Source organism: Neophocaena asiaeorientalis, unplaced genomic scaffold, assembly GCF_003031525.2.
Source record: "Neophocaena asiaeorientalis asiaeorientalis breed wild unplaced genomic scaffold, Neophocaena_asiaeorientalis_V1.1 scaffold676, whole genome shotgun sequence".
NCBI lineage: Eukaryota > Metazoa > Chordata > Mammalia > Artiodactyla > Phocoenidae > Neophocaena > Neophocaena asiaeorientalis.
The window spans coordinates 632,090-647,864 of record NW_020173914.1 but is presented as its reverse complement, the minus strand read 5'-3'; the positions used below and the strand labels follow the sequence as shown (position 1 = coordinate 647,864).

The 15,775-nt window shown below is 34.9% G+C and overlaps 1 protein-coding gene across 4 annotated transcripts in view; it reads left to right on the top strand.

Annotated features, from left to right (window-relative positions):
• The window catches only part of PPA2 (inorganic pyrophosphatase 2), an 84,119-nt gene that overhangs the window by 47,252 nt on the left and 21,092 nt on the right, over positions 1–15,775 (top strand). For all 4 annotated transcript variants that reach the window (XR_003004041.1, XM_024751891.1, XM_024751892.1 and 1 more), the window contains 2 exons: positions 13,231–13,358; positions 14,979–15,064. Coding sequence is in view for 3 of the 4 variants with exons in the window: in XM_024751891.1 (XP_024607659.1) it covers positions 13,231–13,358; positions 14,979–15,064 (214 nt within the window). In the remaining variant the exon portion in view is untranslated. The remainder of the gene's footprint in view (positions 1–13,230; positions 13,359–14,978; positions 15,065–15,775) is intronic.

Genomic DNA, 15,775 nt, shown 5'->3' with positions numbered 1-15,775 from the left:
CAATTCTAGTGCCCCTGCAATTATTATTTTAAAAATAAGCCAAATTAATAAGGTATTTAATTTCCTTACTTCCTAAAACACAAGTTAACCTTATCATTTAGGGAAAAAATAGGGCACAGCATATTAATCTTAAGGGAAAATATTCACATTAACCTTTGTAACCGGAAAGAATGGTGTTCTCTTTGCTTTCCTTTGCGTGTATTCTTTGGCACAGAAAGGGGCCGGCATGTCACCATTGTCGTCCTAAAAGCTGTAAAATTTCTGGAACAATTACTGTATGTCGAGGAACTATGCTGAGTGCTTCTTTTGGAATATCTGTTGAATGTTTACCTAAGTTCAAGCAAGATGTGCTAGTGTTCCCTTTTTTGTTTCAGATTGGGAACCTGAGGGCACTGGTGGTTGGGGGTGGGCATTGGTCAGTGACTTCCCTAAAGGCTGTGGGAGCCACTGCATCGCATTGATGCTCGGAAAAGTATTTGTGGCCTTGGACTATCTTGCTTTCTGGGAGCGCTGACCACTTGCTCTTCAATAGTTGAGGTATCAGTGGGATAATTATGATTAGTCCCAGTAAAAGATGGCTCTTTTGATCTTCATTCCTTTGATTTCATTAATAGGTATGGCTTAATAGGCGTGGGTGGGTAGGGATGGGATGTGAGAGGAGGCAGTTGAGGAACGGGGACAAATCAAGTAAAATGTACTATAATTAAGAATAGAATTACTGGGAATCATTTGCCTCTTTATTTAAAAAAATTAATTTATTTATTTATGGCTGTGTTGGGTCTTCGTTTCTGTGCGTGGGCTTTCTCTAGTTGTGGCAAGCGGGGGCCACTCTTCATCACAGTGCGTGGGCCTCTCACTATCGCAGCCTCTGTTGTTGCGGAGCACAGGCTCCAGACGCGCAGGCTCAGTAATTGTGGCTCACGGGCCCAGTTGCTCCGCATCATGTGGGATCCTCCCGGACCAGGGCTCGAACCCGTGTCCCCTGCATTGGCAGGCAAGCTTTCAATCACCGCGCCACCAGGGAAGCCCCATTTGCCTCTTTTTTGAACCTTGACCTCTTCCAGTGTTTTTTCAGGCTTCAGTCATATTCCTACGATGTGAAGAGTAGGGGAGGCCTAAATTCTAAAATCCTCTCTTGTATGTATTAGTTATCTGACCTTGGGAAAGTCACGTAATCTCCTTTTTTTTTTTTTTTTTTAATTTCCTTTTTCCCTCCAGCACATGTTCCCAATACACGAATAAGCTTTTTCTTTTTCTTTTTTACAAATGTATTTATTTTTTTATTATTTATTTATTTATTTTCGGCTGAGTTGGGTCTTTGTTACTGCACGCGGGCTGTCTCTAGTTGCTGCGCACGGGCTTCTCATTGGGGTGGCTTCTCTTGTTGCAGAGAACAGGCTCTAGGGCGTGCGGGCTTCAGTAGTTGTGGCTCGTGGGCTCAGTAGTTGTGGCTCGCAGGCTCTAGAGTGCAGGCTTAGTAGTTGTGGCTCACGGGCTTAATTGCTCCGCAGCATGTGGGATCTTCCCGGACCAGGGATTGAACCTGTGTCCCCTGCACTGGCAGGCGGATTCTTAACCACTGCGCCACCAGGGAAGTCCCTCACATAACCTCTTGAAGCTTTCTTCATTTCTAAAGTTGTGGGATTGATCTTCTAATCAGTAAGTGACCCCTAGAGCTTTTCTTCTCTAACTTTTGGTTGTTTTAGGAATATTTCAATCCATTATTTAGACAGGCTAAAGCCTGTCTTCTTCTAAAATAGAAAGACCTAAATTATCTTCAGAGTTAGTGCTGAATGAAACGCAGTTTAAGTTAAAGATCATGAGATAGATTTCTTGGGGACATTGGCACATTTTTAGGTACTTTAGGGAAGCTGTTAAGTAGTGGAGCTGAAACTTCAGTGAAAGTCTGGCTGACCCAAAGCCTTAGCTTTTAGCTACTTGGTTATGTGGTTCTAGTTAAAATTAGATTAGAAAACCATTTGGATTTCTGTGTTACAAGGCACCTGGATGGTTTTCATTTTACTGGTCATGTAAAATTTCTTGTGAAATGGTAAAAAATATTTATATTTTGGGAAAGAAATCTACCAAGTCTTTTCCAAGAAGTTTTTCTGATACAATACAAATAGGCTTCTATCTTTGTTTGGTTTTAACTTATTTTGAAGTATATTTCCATTTTTCATGATGTTAACATATATTTTTAGTATAGCTGTTGATAAGAGTAGAATTTGTGGAAAAGGAGAATAGAGAAAGAAAAGGCAACTAAAATGAAGGATACTATTCATTAGTCTGTGTGCTATTAAGCATAGATATGCAGAACAGCGTGGGAAACATGAGAACCTTTTAGGGATCCCATGTAAGTGTAGCTATTAAAACATTTCTCTGAGCTGGAACCTCTATTTGTGATGATACAGTAAATATTATGGAACAGAACTGTTACTTCTTGTGAATGTTTATAAAATGTCATTAAAAACGTATGTTCTCACTTCCCACAGACTTTGTTTGGAGGCCGGTCTTGCACACATTTAGCTCTGTGAGAGCAGCATCTACAGCATTGGAACGAGAGCTTTGTGCATTTATGTCACTTCCTTTGGTGGCATCCCTTAGAATTGGAAACTCCTTTTTTACTTTGTTTTTACTCTCTTTGGACAGAATTTCAAACATGAGCACATTTTCTAGTATCTTTTTTTTTCTTTTAAATAATATGGGCAAGGAGATATGGCACTACATTTGTGTTACTGTTTTTTATCTAAAAATAAAAACAAAAATCCTCAGCTGATTATATGCTTTCCTTACTTCCTGTTGTGGTCTGGTGGAAATAATGCCAGTGAAAACAGCATTTTCATTTTTTTTTCCCCCTCTGGATCATTTTCATGGAAGTACAGGTGGTTCTCTATATGGGGATGTGGATAGGAAGTTAATGATGTGACTGTGATAAATATCCCTGGGTGACCCTGATGGGTTCCTCCAAGTTGAGAACCATTCTGTTAATCTATTCTTCTTTGCTGGTTGGATAATCCAGTCTTGGAACTAGAATAATTGATAACAATTTTGATATATGTTCAGTTAGGAGATGTAATCACCTAATCAAATTTGATGATGTTCTTCTCCCCACACATACCCCTGCCACCCCATATTTAAAGGTAGCGCAGGTGACCCTTGAACAACGCGGTGGTTAGGGGCACCAACCTGGCACAGTCAGAAATCCACATGTAACTTTACAGTTGGCCCTCCGTATCTGCAGTGCAGGCATCCTCAGATTCAGCCATCCATGGATCACTAGTACTGTGGTACACACATTGAAACGAACCCATGTATAAGTGGACCTGCACAGTTCAAACCCATGTTGTTCAAGGGTCAACGCTATATTGAGGTTACTCTATTCCCTTTAAGATCTTGAGCCGATTACTTAACCTCATGGAGTCCCAGTTTCCTAATTTACATAAAGGAAATAAATAATGCCTAATTTACAGGTTTTGAAGCTTCAATGACATACTATTACTGAGCCTTTAAAAGGTTTTTTTTTTGCCAATCTAATAGATGAAAATGGTATTTTGTTTTAATTTTACATTTTTCTGCTTAATGCTTGGATGGAGCATCTTTTTCATATATTTATTGGCTAGTTGTATCTTCCCTTCTGTGAATTGCCTATGCATGGTGCCCTCCATTTTTCTATTGAGTTGACATATTCTTTTGATATTTGGGAGTTGCTTAGATATTTTGGATATTCTTTATTATTTAGGTTGCAAATATTTTCTCCCTATCTTCAGAGAAGCTGTGTTGCCTTTTGTCTTACAGGCATTTTAAATTCTGATGTATTGCATTTTGTCAATCATTTTTATATGTGACTTTAGCATTTTGATTCTTATGTAAGGATTTCTTACCCCATAGTCACAAAGTTGTTTTTCCTTATTTTTTTTATTCTTTTATGTTTTAATTTTTTTACACTTGGATCTTTAATCCATGTGGAATTTATTTTTTCCATATAAATAATTTTTTCATCACCTCTTAACAGAAAAATCTTTTCTCTTCCCCCTTTTTTGAAATGTCTCCTTTATTGTATATTGCATTCTTATTTATACAGATAGTCTGCTTCTGGATTCCCTTTGGTGTCAGTGATCTATTTCTGTGCTAGTGCCACATTATTTTAATTACAACAGCCTCATAATAAAACATATAGAAGGCAAATCCTCCTTTTGTTCTACATTTTCCAAGTTGTTTGGTTTTTTTCTAATGCATATATTCTTCTGGGCAAATTTTTGGAATTAATTGTCAGGGATTTCTGCTCTCTTTAAAATATTAAATTTTGCAGTAATGAGCGTGATATGTTTATATATTTCTCTAGTTATTCAGGTTTTCTTGTTTATCTTTTAGAAAATTGATGTAGATTTACTAATGAAGGTCTTACATTTTATGTTCGGTTTGTTTCTAGGTATTTAATTTTTCCACTACAAAAGCTTTGTTTAGTGTCTGGCATGTTATAGGTGCTTGGTAATTTTTTTTTAATTGATGAATAAATGAATGTATGCATATATATATTGATAAAAACTGAATGTTTTGAGCACAGTTTGAAAATACCTTCAAAATAGTCCATTTTCACTTATTTTAAAATGAGAAAACATTTGTACTTAAATTTTTGGCATTTTTAACAATTGTAGTTATGTTTCTTTGGAGTTACCTGTACATTGCTAAGGACAAGTATTTTTTGGTATTTGCAGTGCTGTAGGGATTCATACATATTGTGTGTGATCAGTGTAGTTTGTTCTATTTTGTCGCTGAATAGTTTCCATTGTGTAGATACACTGCAGTTTATCCATCCACCTGTTGACAGAAATTTGGGTTTTGAGTTTGGGGCTAATACAAATAAAGCTGCTATGAACATTCAAATATATAGGTCTTTGTGTGAACCTATGTTTTCATTTCTCTTGAGGAAATACCTGAGAATAGGGTTATAGGTCAGTGGGTAATTATATTCTTAACATTGTAAGAAACTGTCAAACTTTACTAAAGTGACTTTATATACCATTTTGCATTTCTGCCAGCAAGTTGTATGAGAGATCCAGTTGGTCCCAGAACCTCCATCCATTGTGCTTTGGTTTCATATTGTCTTAAACAATAAAATGCCTTTTAAAAAAATTAAGAGGAAAAACACACACACACATATGTATTCTATTATATTTAACCCATGTTTTGCCATTTTTTTACCCATATATTTTATTACTTCCTGAAAATCTGTAGTTTCCATCTGGTGTTATTTCCCTTCAACTTTAGCATTTTTTGTAGTGCAGTTCTTTTGGCGATGAATTCTCTCCATTTTCATTGATCTGTCTTTTCTTGCCTTTGTTTTGGAAGTATACTTTCACTGGATGTAGAATTTTGAGTTACAGGGTTTTTTTGTAAAGATTTTCCATTTTCTTTTGGCCTGCATTGTTTTTGATAAGTCAACAGTGTGTTGTTAACTTAGTGTATAATATATTGTTTTTATTAGACTGTTTTAAAGGTTTTCTCCTCATTTTTGGATTTCAGCAATTTTTCTGTGATATGCTAAGGTGGTCTTTCCTTTATATTTATTTGTCCTCCTTAGGATATCCTGAACTTTGCAGATCTGTAAGTTCATGTTTTTGCCACATTTGGGAAATTATTTACTGTTATATTTTCACATTGTTTTCAGGCCATATTTTCTACCTTCATTCTGAGACTCATAACATATTTTAGACCACTTTAAAAATTATTATTATATAAATTTCAGGTGTACATCATTATAATTTGACATCTGTATTCACTACAAAGTGATCACCATGACAAGTCCAGTTGCCATCCACCACCAGACCATTGACCCTCTTCACCCACTTCAGTCACCCCTCAACCCCTTCCCCTCTGGTAACCGTTAACCTAATCTCTGTATCTATGAGTTTGTTTTTGTTTTATTTGTTTGTTTTGTTTTGTTTAGATTCCACATGTCAGTGAAATTATACAGTATTTGTCTTTCTCCCTCTGACTTATTTACTTAGCATAATACCTTTGAGGTCCATCCATGTTGTTGCAAATGGCAGGATTTCATTCATTTTTATTTCCAAGTAGTATTATGTTTATGTTTATATAAGACATCTTCTTTATCCATTCATCTGTTGATGGACACTTGAGTTGTTTCCATATCTTGGCTATTGTAAATAATGCTGCCGTGAACGTAGGGGTGTATATGTCTCTTCAAATTAGTGTTTTCATATTTTTTGGGTAAATACCCATAAGTGGATTAGCTAGATCATATGGCTTTTCTATTCTTAATTTTTTCAGAAATCTCCATACTGTTTTCCATAGTGCCTACACCAAATTACAGTCCTACCAACAGTGCACAAGGGCTCCCTTTTCTCTACATTCTCTCCAACATTTGTTATTTCTTGTCTTTTTGAGAATAGCCATTCTAACAGGTGTGAGGTGATATCTCATTGTGGCTTTGATTTGCATTTCCCTGATAATTAGTGATGTTGAACATGTTTTCATGTGCCTGTTGACCATCTGTATGTCTTCTTTGGGAAAATGTCTATTCAGATCCTCTGTCCAGTTTTGAATTGGGTTTGTTGTTGAGTTTTATGAGTTCTTGATATATTTTGGATATTAGCCCATTATCAGATATATGACTAGCAAATATCTTCTTCCATTCATTAGGTTGCCTTTTCATTTTGATGATGGTTTCCTTTGCTGCACAAAAAAGCTTTTTAGTTTGATGTAGTCCCATTTATTTATTTTTGCTTTTGTTTCCCTTGCCTTTGGAGTTAAATCCACAAAAACATCATTAAGGCTGATGTCAGTGAGGTTACAGCCTATGTTTTCCTCTAGGAAGTTTAAAATTTCAGATGTTATATTCAAGTATTTAATCCATTTCGAGTTAATTTTTGTGTATGCTGTATTTAGACCACTCTTAATTGTCTCACAGGTCACTGAAACTCTCATGTCTTTTCAGTCTTTCTTCCTTACTGTTCTTTAGACTCCATGATTTCTATTAATCTGACTTCTACTTACCTGATTTATTTCTGCCATATCCAAGTTCTGCTATTAAATTCATGATTTTTCATTTCAGATACTCCCTCATTTGTTTTTTGTTGTTGTTTTTGATAGTTTCATAGTTTTTATTCCTCAACTGAGATCTCCACATGTTCATGCATTGTGACCATATTTTCCTGAACGTCCTTGAACATATTCATAATAACTACTTTAAAATCCTTGTTTGTAGGGGTCCTCTCAGGATTGATTTCTTTTGATTTTCTTTTGTACCAAGAAGTTATTTATTAGTAAGTAAGAGTGTGTTTTTCCTTTATTGTTTGTTTTTAATATCCAATATTTAATTATATCAAAAGTTGGGGGGACTTGGCATGGTTCTTTCTGGGTAGGCAAGAGAGTAATTTAAATTATTTAAAATATTTAATATTAATTAATTAGAATATTAATATATATTATTAATATTATATAATATAATAATATCAATAAATATCTTAAAGGTATTTATTATAGAATGTGTTAAGATTTTCTCATGATTAAAATTTCTTACTTTTTTTTGTTTTTGGTAAATAATTACTTTTAAAGTTCATTGTGTCTTTGATAAGTCTCCAGAGTAAAAATATGACATAGGTTAGATTTGTCTCTCTCTCTCTCTCTCTCTCTTTCTCTCTCATATTGTTCATGGGCTGTATGTATAAAATGAGCCTTATCAACTGAATTTTTTACCTCATTTACATCATTACTGTTTGCTTATTTGGCAAAAATAGAGTATTAAAGTGTGTTTAAGTCTGAAATCTGGGTAAAATGGAAGTCTTGACAAACACCTGTGATTAGAAGCTACTCCTGGCATAAGAGAATGTATTTTTTTATAGTAAATATTAGAAAGAAAGTCAATTATCAAACCTTTTTTTTCTTAATAGATTACAGTTTGTGATATTCAGTTACGTTTTAGAAACAAGTGAATTGGTTTATACTGAAAAGAAACTTGATTACATGTTGAAAGGTATACAGTATCTCGAAAGAAAAAGATAAGTCATAAAGATTGCTTTTAAAAAGTGAAAAGTGTTATGATCCTCTCACGTCTACAGAGATAAAGTGGTAGGTTTTGACTAAGATATTTTAGCTTAATTTCTCTGCTTTTATAAATTTCTAAATCAAAATTAGTTAAGACAAACTAAATTAAAATGGAGAACTCTGGATTTTGAAAAGCCAAATTGAACTTTAAATTTTGTTATATTACATCATTATTTTCTGTTTTGCTTTTTACCTAGCATTTAATAAAGAAATTTACAAAATTTCCAGTGGTTTTATATAGAACTATGGTTATTTATAAATCATGTATTTTTAGTTTTAATATAAAAATTCCCTTAAGGAGACTATATATAGTCTTTGTTAATTAAACTTTCAAATTTGGAAACAGCTCTTTTATAAAGTAAATCATGGCTGTACACTGTTTGTCAGAAGTTATGACACCTTTTATGAAACTAAAAAAATAGGTAATATATATTTAGGTGACTGCATTTAGTTGTATTATAATTTAAACTGCTACTTAATGTTACAGACTAGTCCTTTTTAGCTCTTTGATACTTTAAATTTTACGTAAGTCTGATCTTTACTGGGTTTTGTTGTTTTTAATTTTTTCTTTAACTGGTAATTCTTCTCAGTTCTGCTTTCTAATAATATCCAAAACTGACCATTTGTCACCACCTCCATACAACTACAATAATCAAAGCCCTCATCACATTTCGCCTCATATTGGATTTCCTGCTTCCACTTCTTCCTCTCCACGGTCTTTTCCCTACACGGCAGCTAGAATTCTTCATGCAACACATACTCTGCCCAGAATCCTGTAGTGGCTTCTCATCGCAAAGCCAAGTCCCTAGTCTGGCCCTTAGACTCCTATGTGACTGCTTCTATAATCTCATCTCCTAATACTCTTACTTCACCCTGCTCTAAACGCAGGGTTTTCTTGTCTGCCTTAAACGTTTGATGCACACTCGTACCTCAGAGTATTGATTGGCACAGTCTTCCTCCCAGAACTCCTCTTCTGCCTATGTGAATGAGCTGCTCCCACACTTCATCTAAGAATTTACTAAAATACTTTTTGTCAGAGGCTGTCCCTGATCTCTCATATCTAAAATCCTCTTCCCCACCTCATTTGCAGATCAATCGACATGTTTAATTGTAAATTTTTACATCTTTATCTCATCTTTAACTGACCCAGGCCTACTTTGACAGAAGATTTTTTTTTCTTTTTTTTTTTTGCGGTACGCGGGCCTCTCACTGTTCTGGCCTCTCCCGTTGCGGAGCACAGGCTCCGGATGCGCAGGCTCAGCGGCCATGGCTCACGGGCCCAGCCGCTCCATGGCATGTGGGATCTTCCCTGACCGGGGCACGAACCCGTGTCCCCTGCATCGGCAGGCGGACTCTTAACCACTGCGCAACCAGGGAAGCCCCGACAGCAGATATTTTTAGCAGTCTCTTTTATTGAATTCTTTTAAAAACATTCAAGTTACTTTCATAGAAACAAAATCTCATTTTTTTTGTACTGATAAAGTCACTGCCTTATATAATTTTTATTAAATCTCATAATTATAACAACAGATGCAGTTGGCATGAATGTTTTGGGAATAAACATACCTGCTTGCTAAGGCTAAAACTTAACTGGTGGGAGCCAAGTGTGGGCTTCATTCTAGAGCTGTCTGTCAGACTCAGCAGACAGACCACTGTGGACATCAGGGAGAATATTTACAGAAGTGGAGAGTCTTTGTTAATCGTCTGGCTAATTGATCAAGTAGATCTCGATTAAGAGAGTTTAATTGTAGTTAAAAACTGAAACTGAAATAAGCTTAGCTTGATTATATAAAAGAGCTCTTCTAGATTATTCTTTTATTGTTGGATTAGTTCATCTTGAAAATAAATTATATAATTATCTCTAGTAGAAACTTTCAATAAAATTAATTCCAAGAGTGGAAATAAATGACTACTAGAGAATCGCTGCTTTTCTTAAAATAACATATATTATAAAAAATATATCTAATGAAAAAATTCTGGAGTTAGATAATAATGATGGTTGTGCAACATTGTGGAGGTACTTAATGCCCTTGAATCAAACACTTAAAAATGGTAAATTTTATGTTACGTATATTTTCCCACAATAAACTCAAAATAAAAATACATCTACACATAAAAACTAATATAAATAAACCTGTGGCAAATTATTTATGTGCAATATAGAAGAAAAGTCAGAATTCATGGAATTAGAGGACTTGTATTTATATAATACTAGTTCTACCATGAATGAGTTGGCAACATTTTGACAAATCTTTTACATTTTCTTTTTTTTTAAATTAATTAATTAATTAATTTTTGGCTGCATTGGGTCTTTGTTGCTGCGCACGGGCTTTCTCAAGTTGCGGCGAGCAGGGGCTACTCTTCGTTGTGGTGTGCGGGCTTCTCATTGCAGTGGCTTCTCTTGTTGTGAAGCGTGAGCTCTAGGCGCGCGGGCTTCAATTGTGGCACGCAGGCTCAGTAGTTGTGGCTCACAGGCTCTAGAGCGCAGGTCAGTAGTTGTGACTCACCGGCTTAGTTGCTCCGTGGCTTGTGGGATCTTCCTGGACCAGGGCTTGAACCCATGTCACCTGCATTGGTAGGCGGATTCTTAACCACTGTGCCACCAGGGAAGTCCCTTTTACCTTTCCTTAGCTGTAGTTTTCTTAAGTTTAATGTGAATTTACTTACTCCTCACAACTCTCAGGAGTTTTATGAGGAAGAAATGAGGTTATTTATATAAAAATCTTTTATGAACTGTGTAAGTCAGTTTATAGACTTCAGGTGGAATTTTTCATATTTTTGGTAATTCATTGAACTGACTGTTGGTATTGCATATAAGGTTTTGGCTTGAGGCATTTGCTATTGAGGTTTTAAAAATATTTAAATTGCGTATTTAAAATGTTTTATTTTTTTGTGAAAGTGCAGCTGTTTATTCCCCAGGGTTTAATTAATTGAGAATGGAAAAGTTTAGCTTATATTTGTAGAGTTACACTTCTTATTGGCATTATTAAATGTTCAGGTTTTTTACTATTGATGTCTTTTCTTAACAGGTTCCCTTCATAACTTCTGAAGGGAAGTTATGCCAGCTGAGGTAGATACTGGATAACTTCGTTTTTCCTTTCTTATTTGAAATCAGTGTGTTAAAAAGCAATTATCAAAACAAAAAAAAAGGTTTATGCAGTGGAACAGGAAATGGTAGACTGGGCAAATATAATGATGTCATAAATCAGATTTAAGTAATAGAAAATTATTTATTTTGGACATTGATTAAAGTGCATTTCTGGTTGCTCACCTTCAGTGGACTAAGAGATATTTTTTTCCTCTGAGTAAGAAAACAGTGAATTGGAGGAACTCAGTTAATTTCAGAGATTTATTTTTGTAAAAATGAGATAGGATGTCGGAAGAGGGTCAATAGAAAGCTCACTTTAGAAGGAAGCTCTTTTTATAAGGTAAAGAGGAAAAATAATCAGAATTTAATTAGCTGAAATCTTTATTGAATGTTCCATTTGGGGCATAACAAAGAACCCTGTACCGAGGATACAGTGTATAATATTAAAAAGATGTGATCTTAATCTTTAGAATTCACTGTTTTAAACATCTTCCATCACTTACTTAACCTGTGTTCAGTTTCAAGTGATTCTTTTTTCCCTTAGTTAGTTGTAACATTTCTGCAGTTTGCTCCAGAATTACTTTAGATAGATGTGTGGCCCATTGACATATTTTAAAATTTTAGATTTGCGTGCCTTTAGGCCGCATACTCAGTCTTTTATTTGCCATAGTCTCTGCCATTTCTATGGTCTCTGCCTTACCACACTTATTTCACTTATGTGAAACACCTGGCCTTTGGAGACACCTGTCACTCTTGCTAAACCTTTACCTAACAGGCACAAGGCAAGGATAAAAAGGAAAAGGATAATTCCTGTCTGTTCAACCCATGCCTGCAAAGTTCTTACCTTTTCCTGTCATGCCTAGTGAGTGAGGATTCCCACAAGGCTTGCATGAGCATGTCTGAAACCAAGTGATCTTTAAATTATCCCTATGCTTGGTGTCATCTCCTGGTTTTAGTTATAGCTTTCTAATGCTCCAAGTGGTGCTAAGTCTGTTTGTCATTTGCCATAATATACTGTGAATAAAGGACTATGCTAAATTTCCCTTAAGCCACAGTCTAGTGGAGAGTAAAGACTTCTAGTTTTATCTAGTTATTTCTCATACTTTTGGAAATGATATTTTTGGAAATGATACATTCGTTGGGGACCTCTTTTGGGGGAGGGGCCTATTACTAATACAGTAGTATTTCCAATTATATTTAAATGAATGTCTTCAAAATGTAATGGTTAAGGTGTTTACATGGTAATAGAACTTAAAAGTAAATCCTATAAATCATTACTAATTTGAAATGAAAAACTCTGAACCATCCAGTTAACACTGTTTAAAATTGCCCTGACCACATTCTCTGTCTTCCTTACTCTGATTTATTTTTCTTCATCAGACTTTTCACCGCTTAAATTGTGTATTTGTGTCTTTATTTGTTGTCTGTCTCTTCCTACTATGTAAGCATGTGAGCAGGGACTTGTTTCTGATTCCTGTTCTATTTCACTGCTTACAACAGTGTCGGATACATAATGAGAAACTTACTAAATATTTGGTCTAGGAGTGCATGAAACCCTTCTCATCCACCTGTAGTATGTTCTCTTCTGGGTGCTGCCCTCTCCATTCTACTGTCAGCATCCTTTGGCTTAGTACGTATAAAACACGGATCCTGATGTTGTAACTCTCCCTACTCGAAGCCCCCCATTGTCCTCAGAATGACATCAGTCCTTAAGTATATCTCACTTAATCTTCTCACTTTAATACAATTTGTTGTCTATCTGCCTGTTGCTTTGTATGTTTGTTTTTTTAATTAAACCTTTGAGCTCCTTGAGGAAAAGAACTTTGTTGTCTTCATTGACTTATCCCCTACTCCTTACATGGCATCTGAAGGTGCTCAAGAAATGTTTGTGGAATGAAGGAGTAACACTTTACATGGGGAAGAAAAGGCAAGTCCGGAGGTGATACGATACCCGCTGATGAGTATGCAGCTAGTGAGCAGCAGGGTTGGACTGACTCCCTCAGGCCAGTGCTCTACCACTAATAGGAGTAGATTTTGATTTTTAACAAAAAGTATTTTTGTTTCTTCACTTACAGATATTGAAGATGTTAAGAAGTACAAACCTGGTTACTTAGAAGCTACGCTTAATTGGTTTAGATTTTATAAGATACCAGAGGGAAAACCAGAAAACCAGTTTGCTTTTAATGGAGAATTCAAGAACAAGGTGAAGTTCATAATCTTTATTTTAAAATGTGCCTGTGATACCTGTACAATATTTCTTTCACTTTGGGGGATTTCATATGTGAACATTTGTATATAGTATGATAACAAAATTGCTTTTTACTGACTTTCATATTTAAGGACATTATTTTATCATTTTTATTTTTAAAAAAGTTTTAGGAGATCTCTCTAAGTAAAGCAGTAAGGCTGATAAATACCTATATGCATCTGTTTATCTGTCAATAAATCCTTCGTCTCAGAAAATGAAGGATTTCCATGATCAGTCTAAGTCTGCAAATTGTATATGAAGAAAAGCCTTCCATTTACTTACTCCAGAGAAGGGAAAGTTACTTACCATTAATGCAGATCCAAAGGGGCTTCCCTCCTAAGTGTTCATCCTACCATGGCTGAATTAAGCTGCTTAACAATTAAGACAGCACTTGAATTATCTTACTGTCAGAGGATTTTTCTATTAGAAAACCACAAAGTTACCAGAAAGTGGCTCTAATATGACACATACGGAGGAAACAGACCAAAGAGTTAAAGTCAAAAACATGGACTATGTCTTTTAAACTTACTGCCACTATATAAACTTCACATTATAAACCAACCTTTAAGTGGTACTAATAAATAAAGTATGTTTTGCAGGTAAAGTAAGCCATGGTCGTAAAAACTTTAAAATTATAATAAGTATTTTGTTATACAAGAGTTTATTGCTGAACCCAGTATTTTTTAAAGGTTCATTAAAAGAACACTTAAGATCTTGAGGGCTTTGTCTAGGATTTTTAAATATAAATATAAAACTTATTTTAGACTGTAATCTCTCACAAGGAAAATTAGGAACATTTGGGGGGAAAAATATAAAGAATTTTCTGCTTTGGAAAAATAAAGCAAGTTTTCCTTAGATGGTATCACTAGATCTATATCTATTGTTGATTTTGCATTTTTAGAAACTATATGAATTCATACTAAGAAAAAAAATTAGAAGACGTTGAGGTTTACTACCTTCAGACAGTGGATAATCTAAAACGGCTATGCAATTGGACTACTTACATCTTTGATGAGGTGAAATTAATAGGTATATGCTTATTTACAAGCAAGATATTGATAGTAGGCTAACCACTTTACATTCAACATCTTATTTATTCTTTCAACAACTCTATGATTTAAATCAGGGGTTGGCAAACTTTTTTGTGTAAAGGACCAGAAAGTAAATATTACAGACTTTGTAGGCCATATGGTCTCTGTCACAACTACTCAACTCTTCCATTGTAGCACTAACGCAGTCAGAGGCCATGCACAGATGAATGGGCATGACTGTGCTCAATAAAAACTTTATTTACAAAAACACATGGTGAGCTGGATTTGGCCCACAGGCCCAAGTTTGCCAACCCTTGATTTAGATGATCTTCATTACGTTGCATATTATAGATGAATAAATTAATACAATGAGATGAAGTAATCTGCATAAAGTCACACAGCTGGTAAATAAGGGTGTGAGAATTTATACTCAGGTTTGCCTGACTACAGAGCTCATGTTCTTAATAATTAACTGTCATACTATGACTAGTTCCATGTTAGTATAATGATGTGATTTCTGTGTCTGTTTTTGGTTTTTAACTAGGCTTTTGCTCTTGAAGTTATTAAATCTACTCATGAATGTTGGAAAGCATTGCTTATGGAGAAGTGTGCTGGAGGGGCTATAAATTGGTAAGGACTTGTCTTTTCTATGTAGAGTTATTTTATTTTATTACTAACTGGTACTAAAGAGCCATATGATACTGCTCAGATCTGATTTTTTTTTTTAAGAGAATTGAAATGTTTTTTCATTTAAAAAATGTTTACAGAGCACCTATTTGAAAGGCATTACCAAGTGCTGGGCACTATGAAATTAGGAATTGACATGACCCCTTTTCCCAAGGAATTTATAATTTAGTGCGGTATACTGTCAAGTAAAGAGGCATTTCATTATAATGCACTGTGAATATATGCAAAGGTGGCTTTTCAGCGACTTTTCAACATGCAGACATATGATTAATTTATGTAATAAGTACCACATCATTTCTTGGTAAGAACAGTTAAAAGCCTTCTTATCCAACGTGATCTGGGTCACCAGCTAACTGATTAAGGGGAATCAAACAATAGTAACATATATAACTCAAGCGTTTTATTTTACTTTAAAACATTTAAATGTACATTCATTTATCAATCTGTGGATATAGGGCTAAGACCTTTTCTGCATAGATTACATATAGATTATATATAGCCTAACGTAATATATAATAGAAAGTAAAGATCAAATCCTGTAATCTTTAAACTCCTTACACTTAAAAACCCTTATAAATTTTTAGGGTTCTTTTTCTCTAACCTTTTTTTTTTTTTTTTTTTTTTGGTACACGGGCCTCTCCCTGCCTGGGCCTC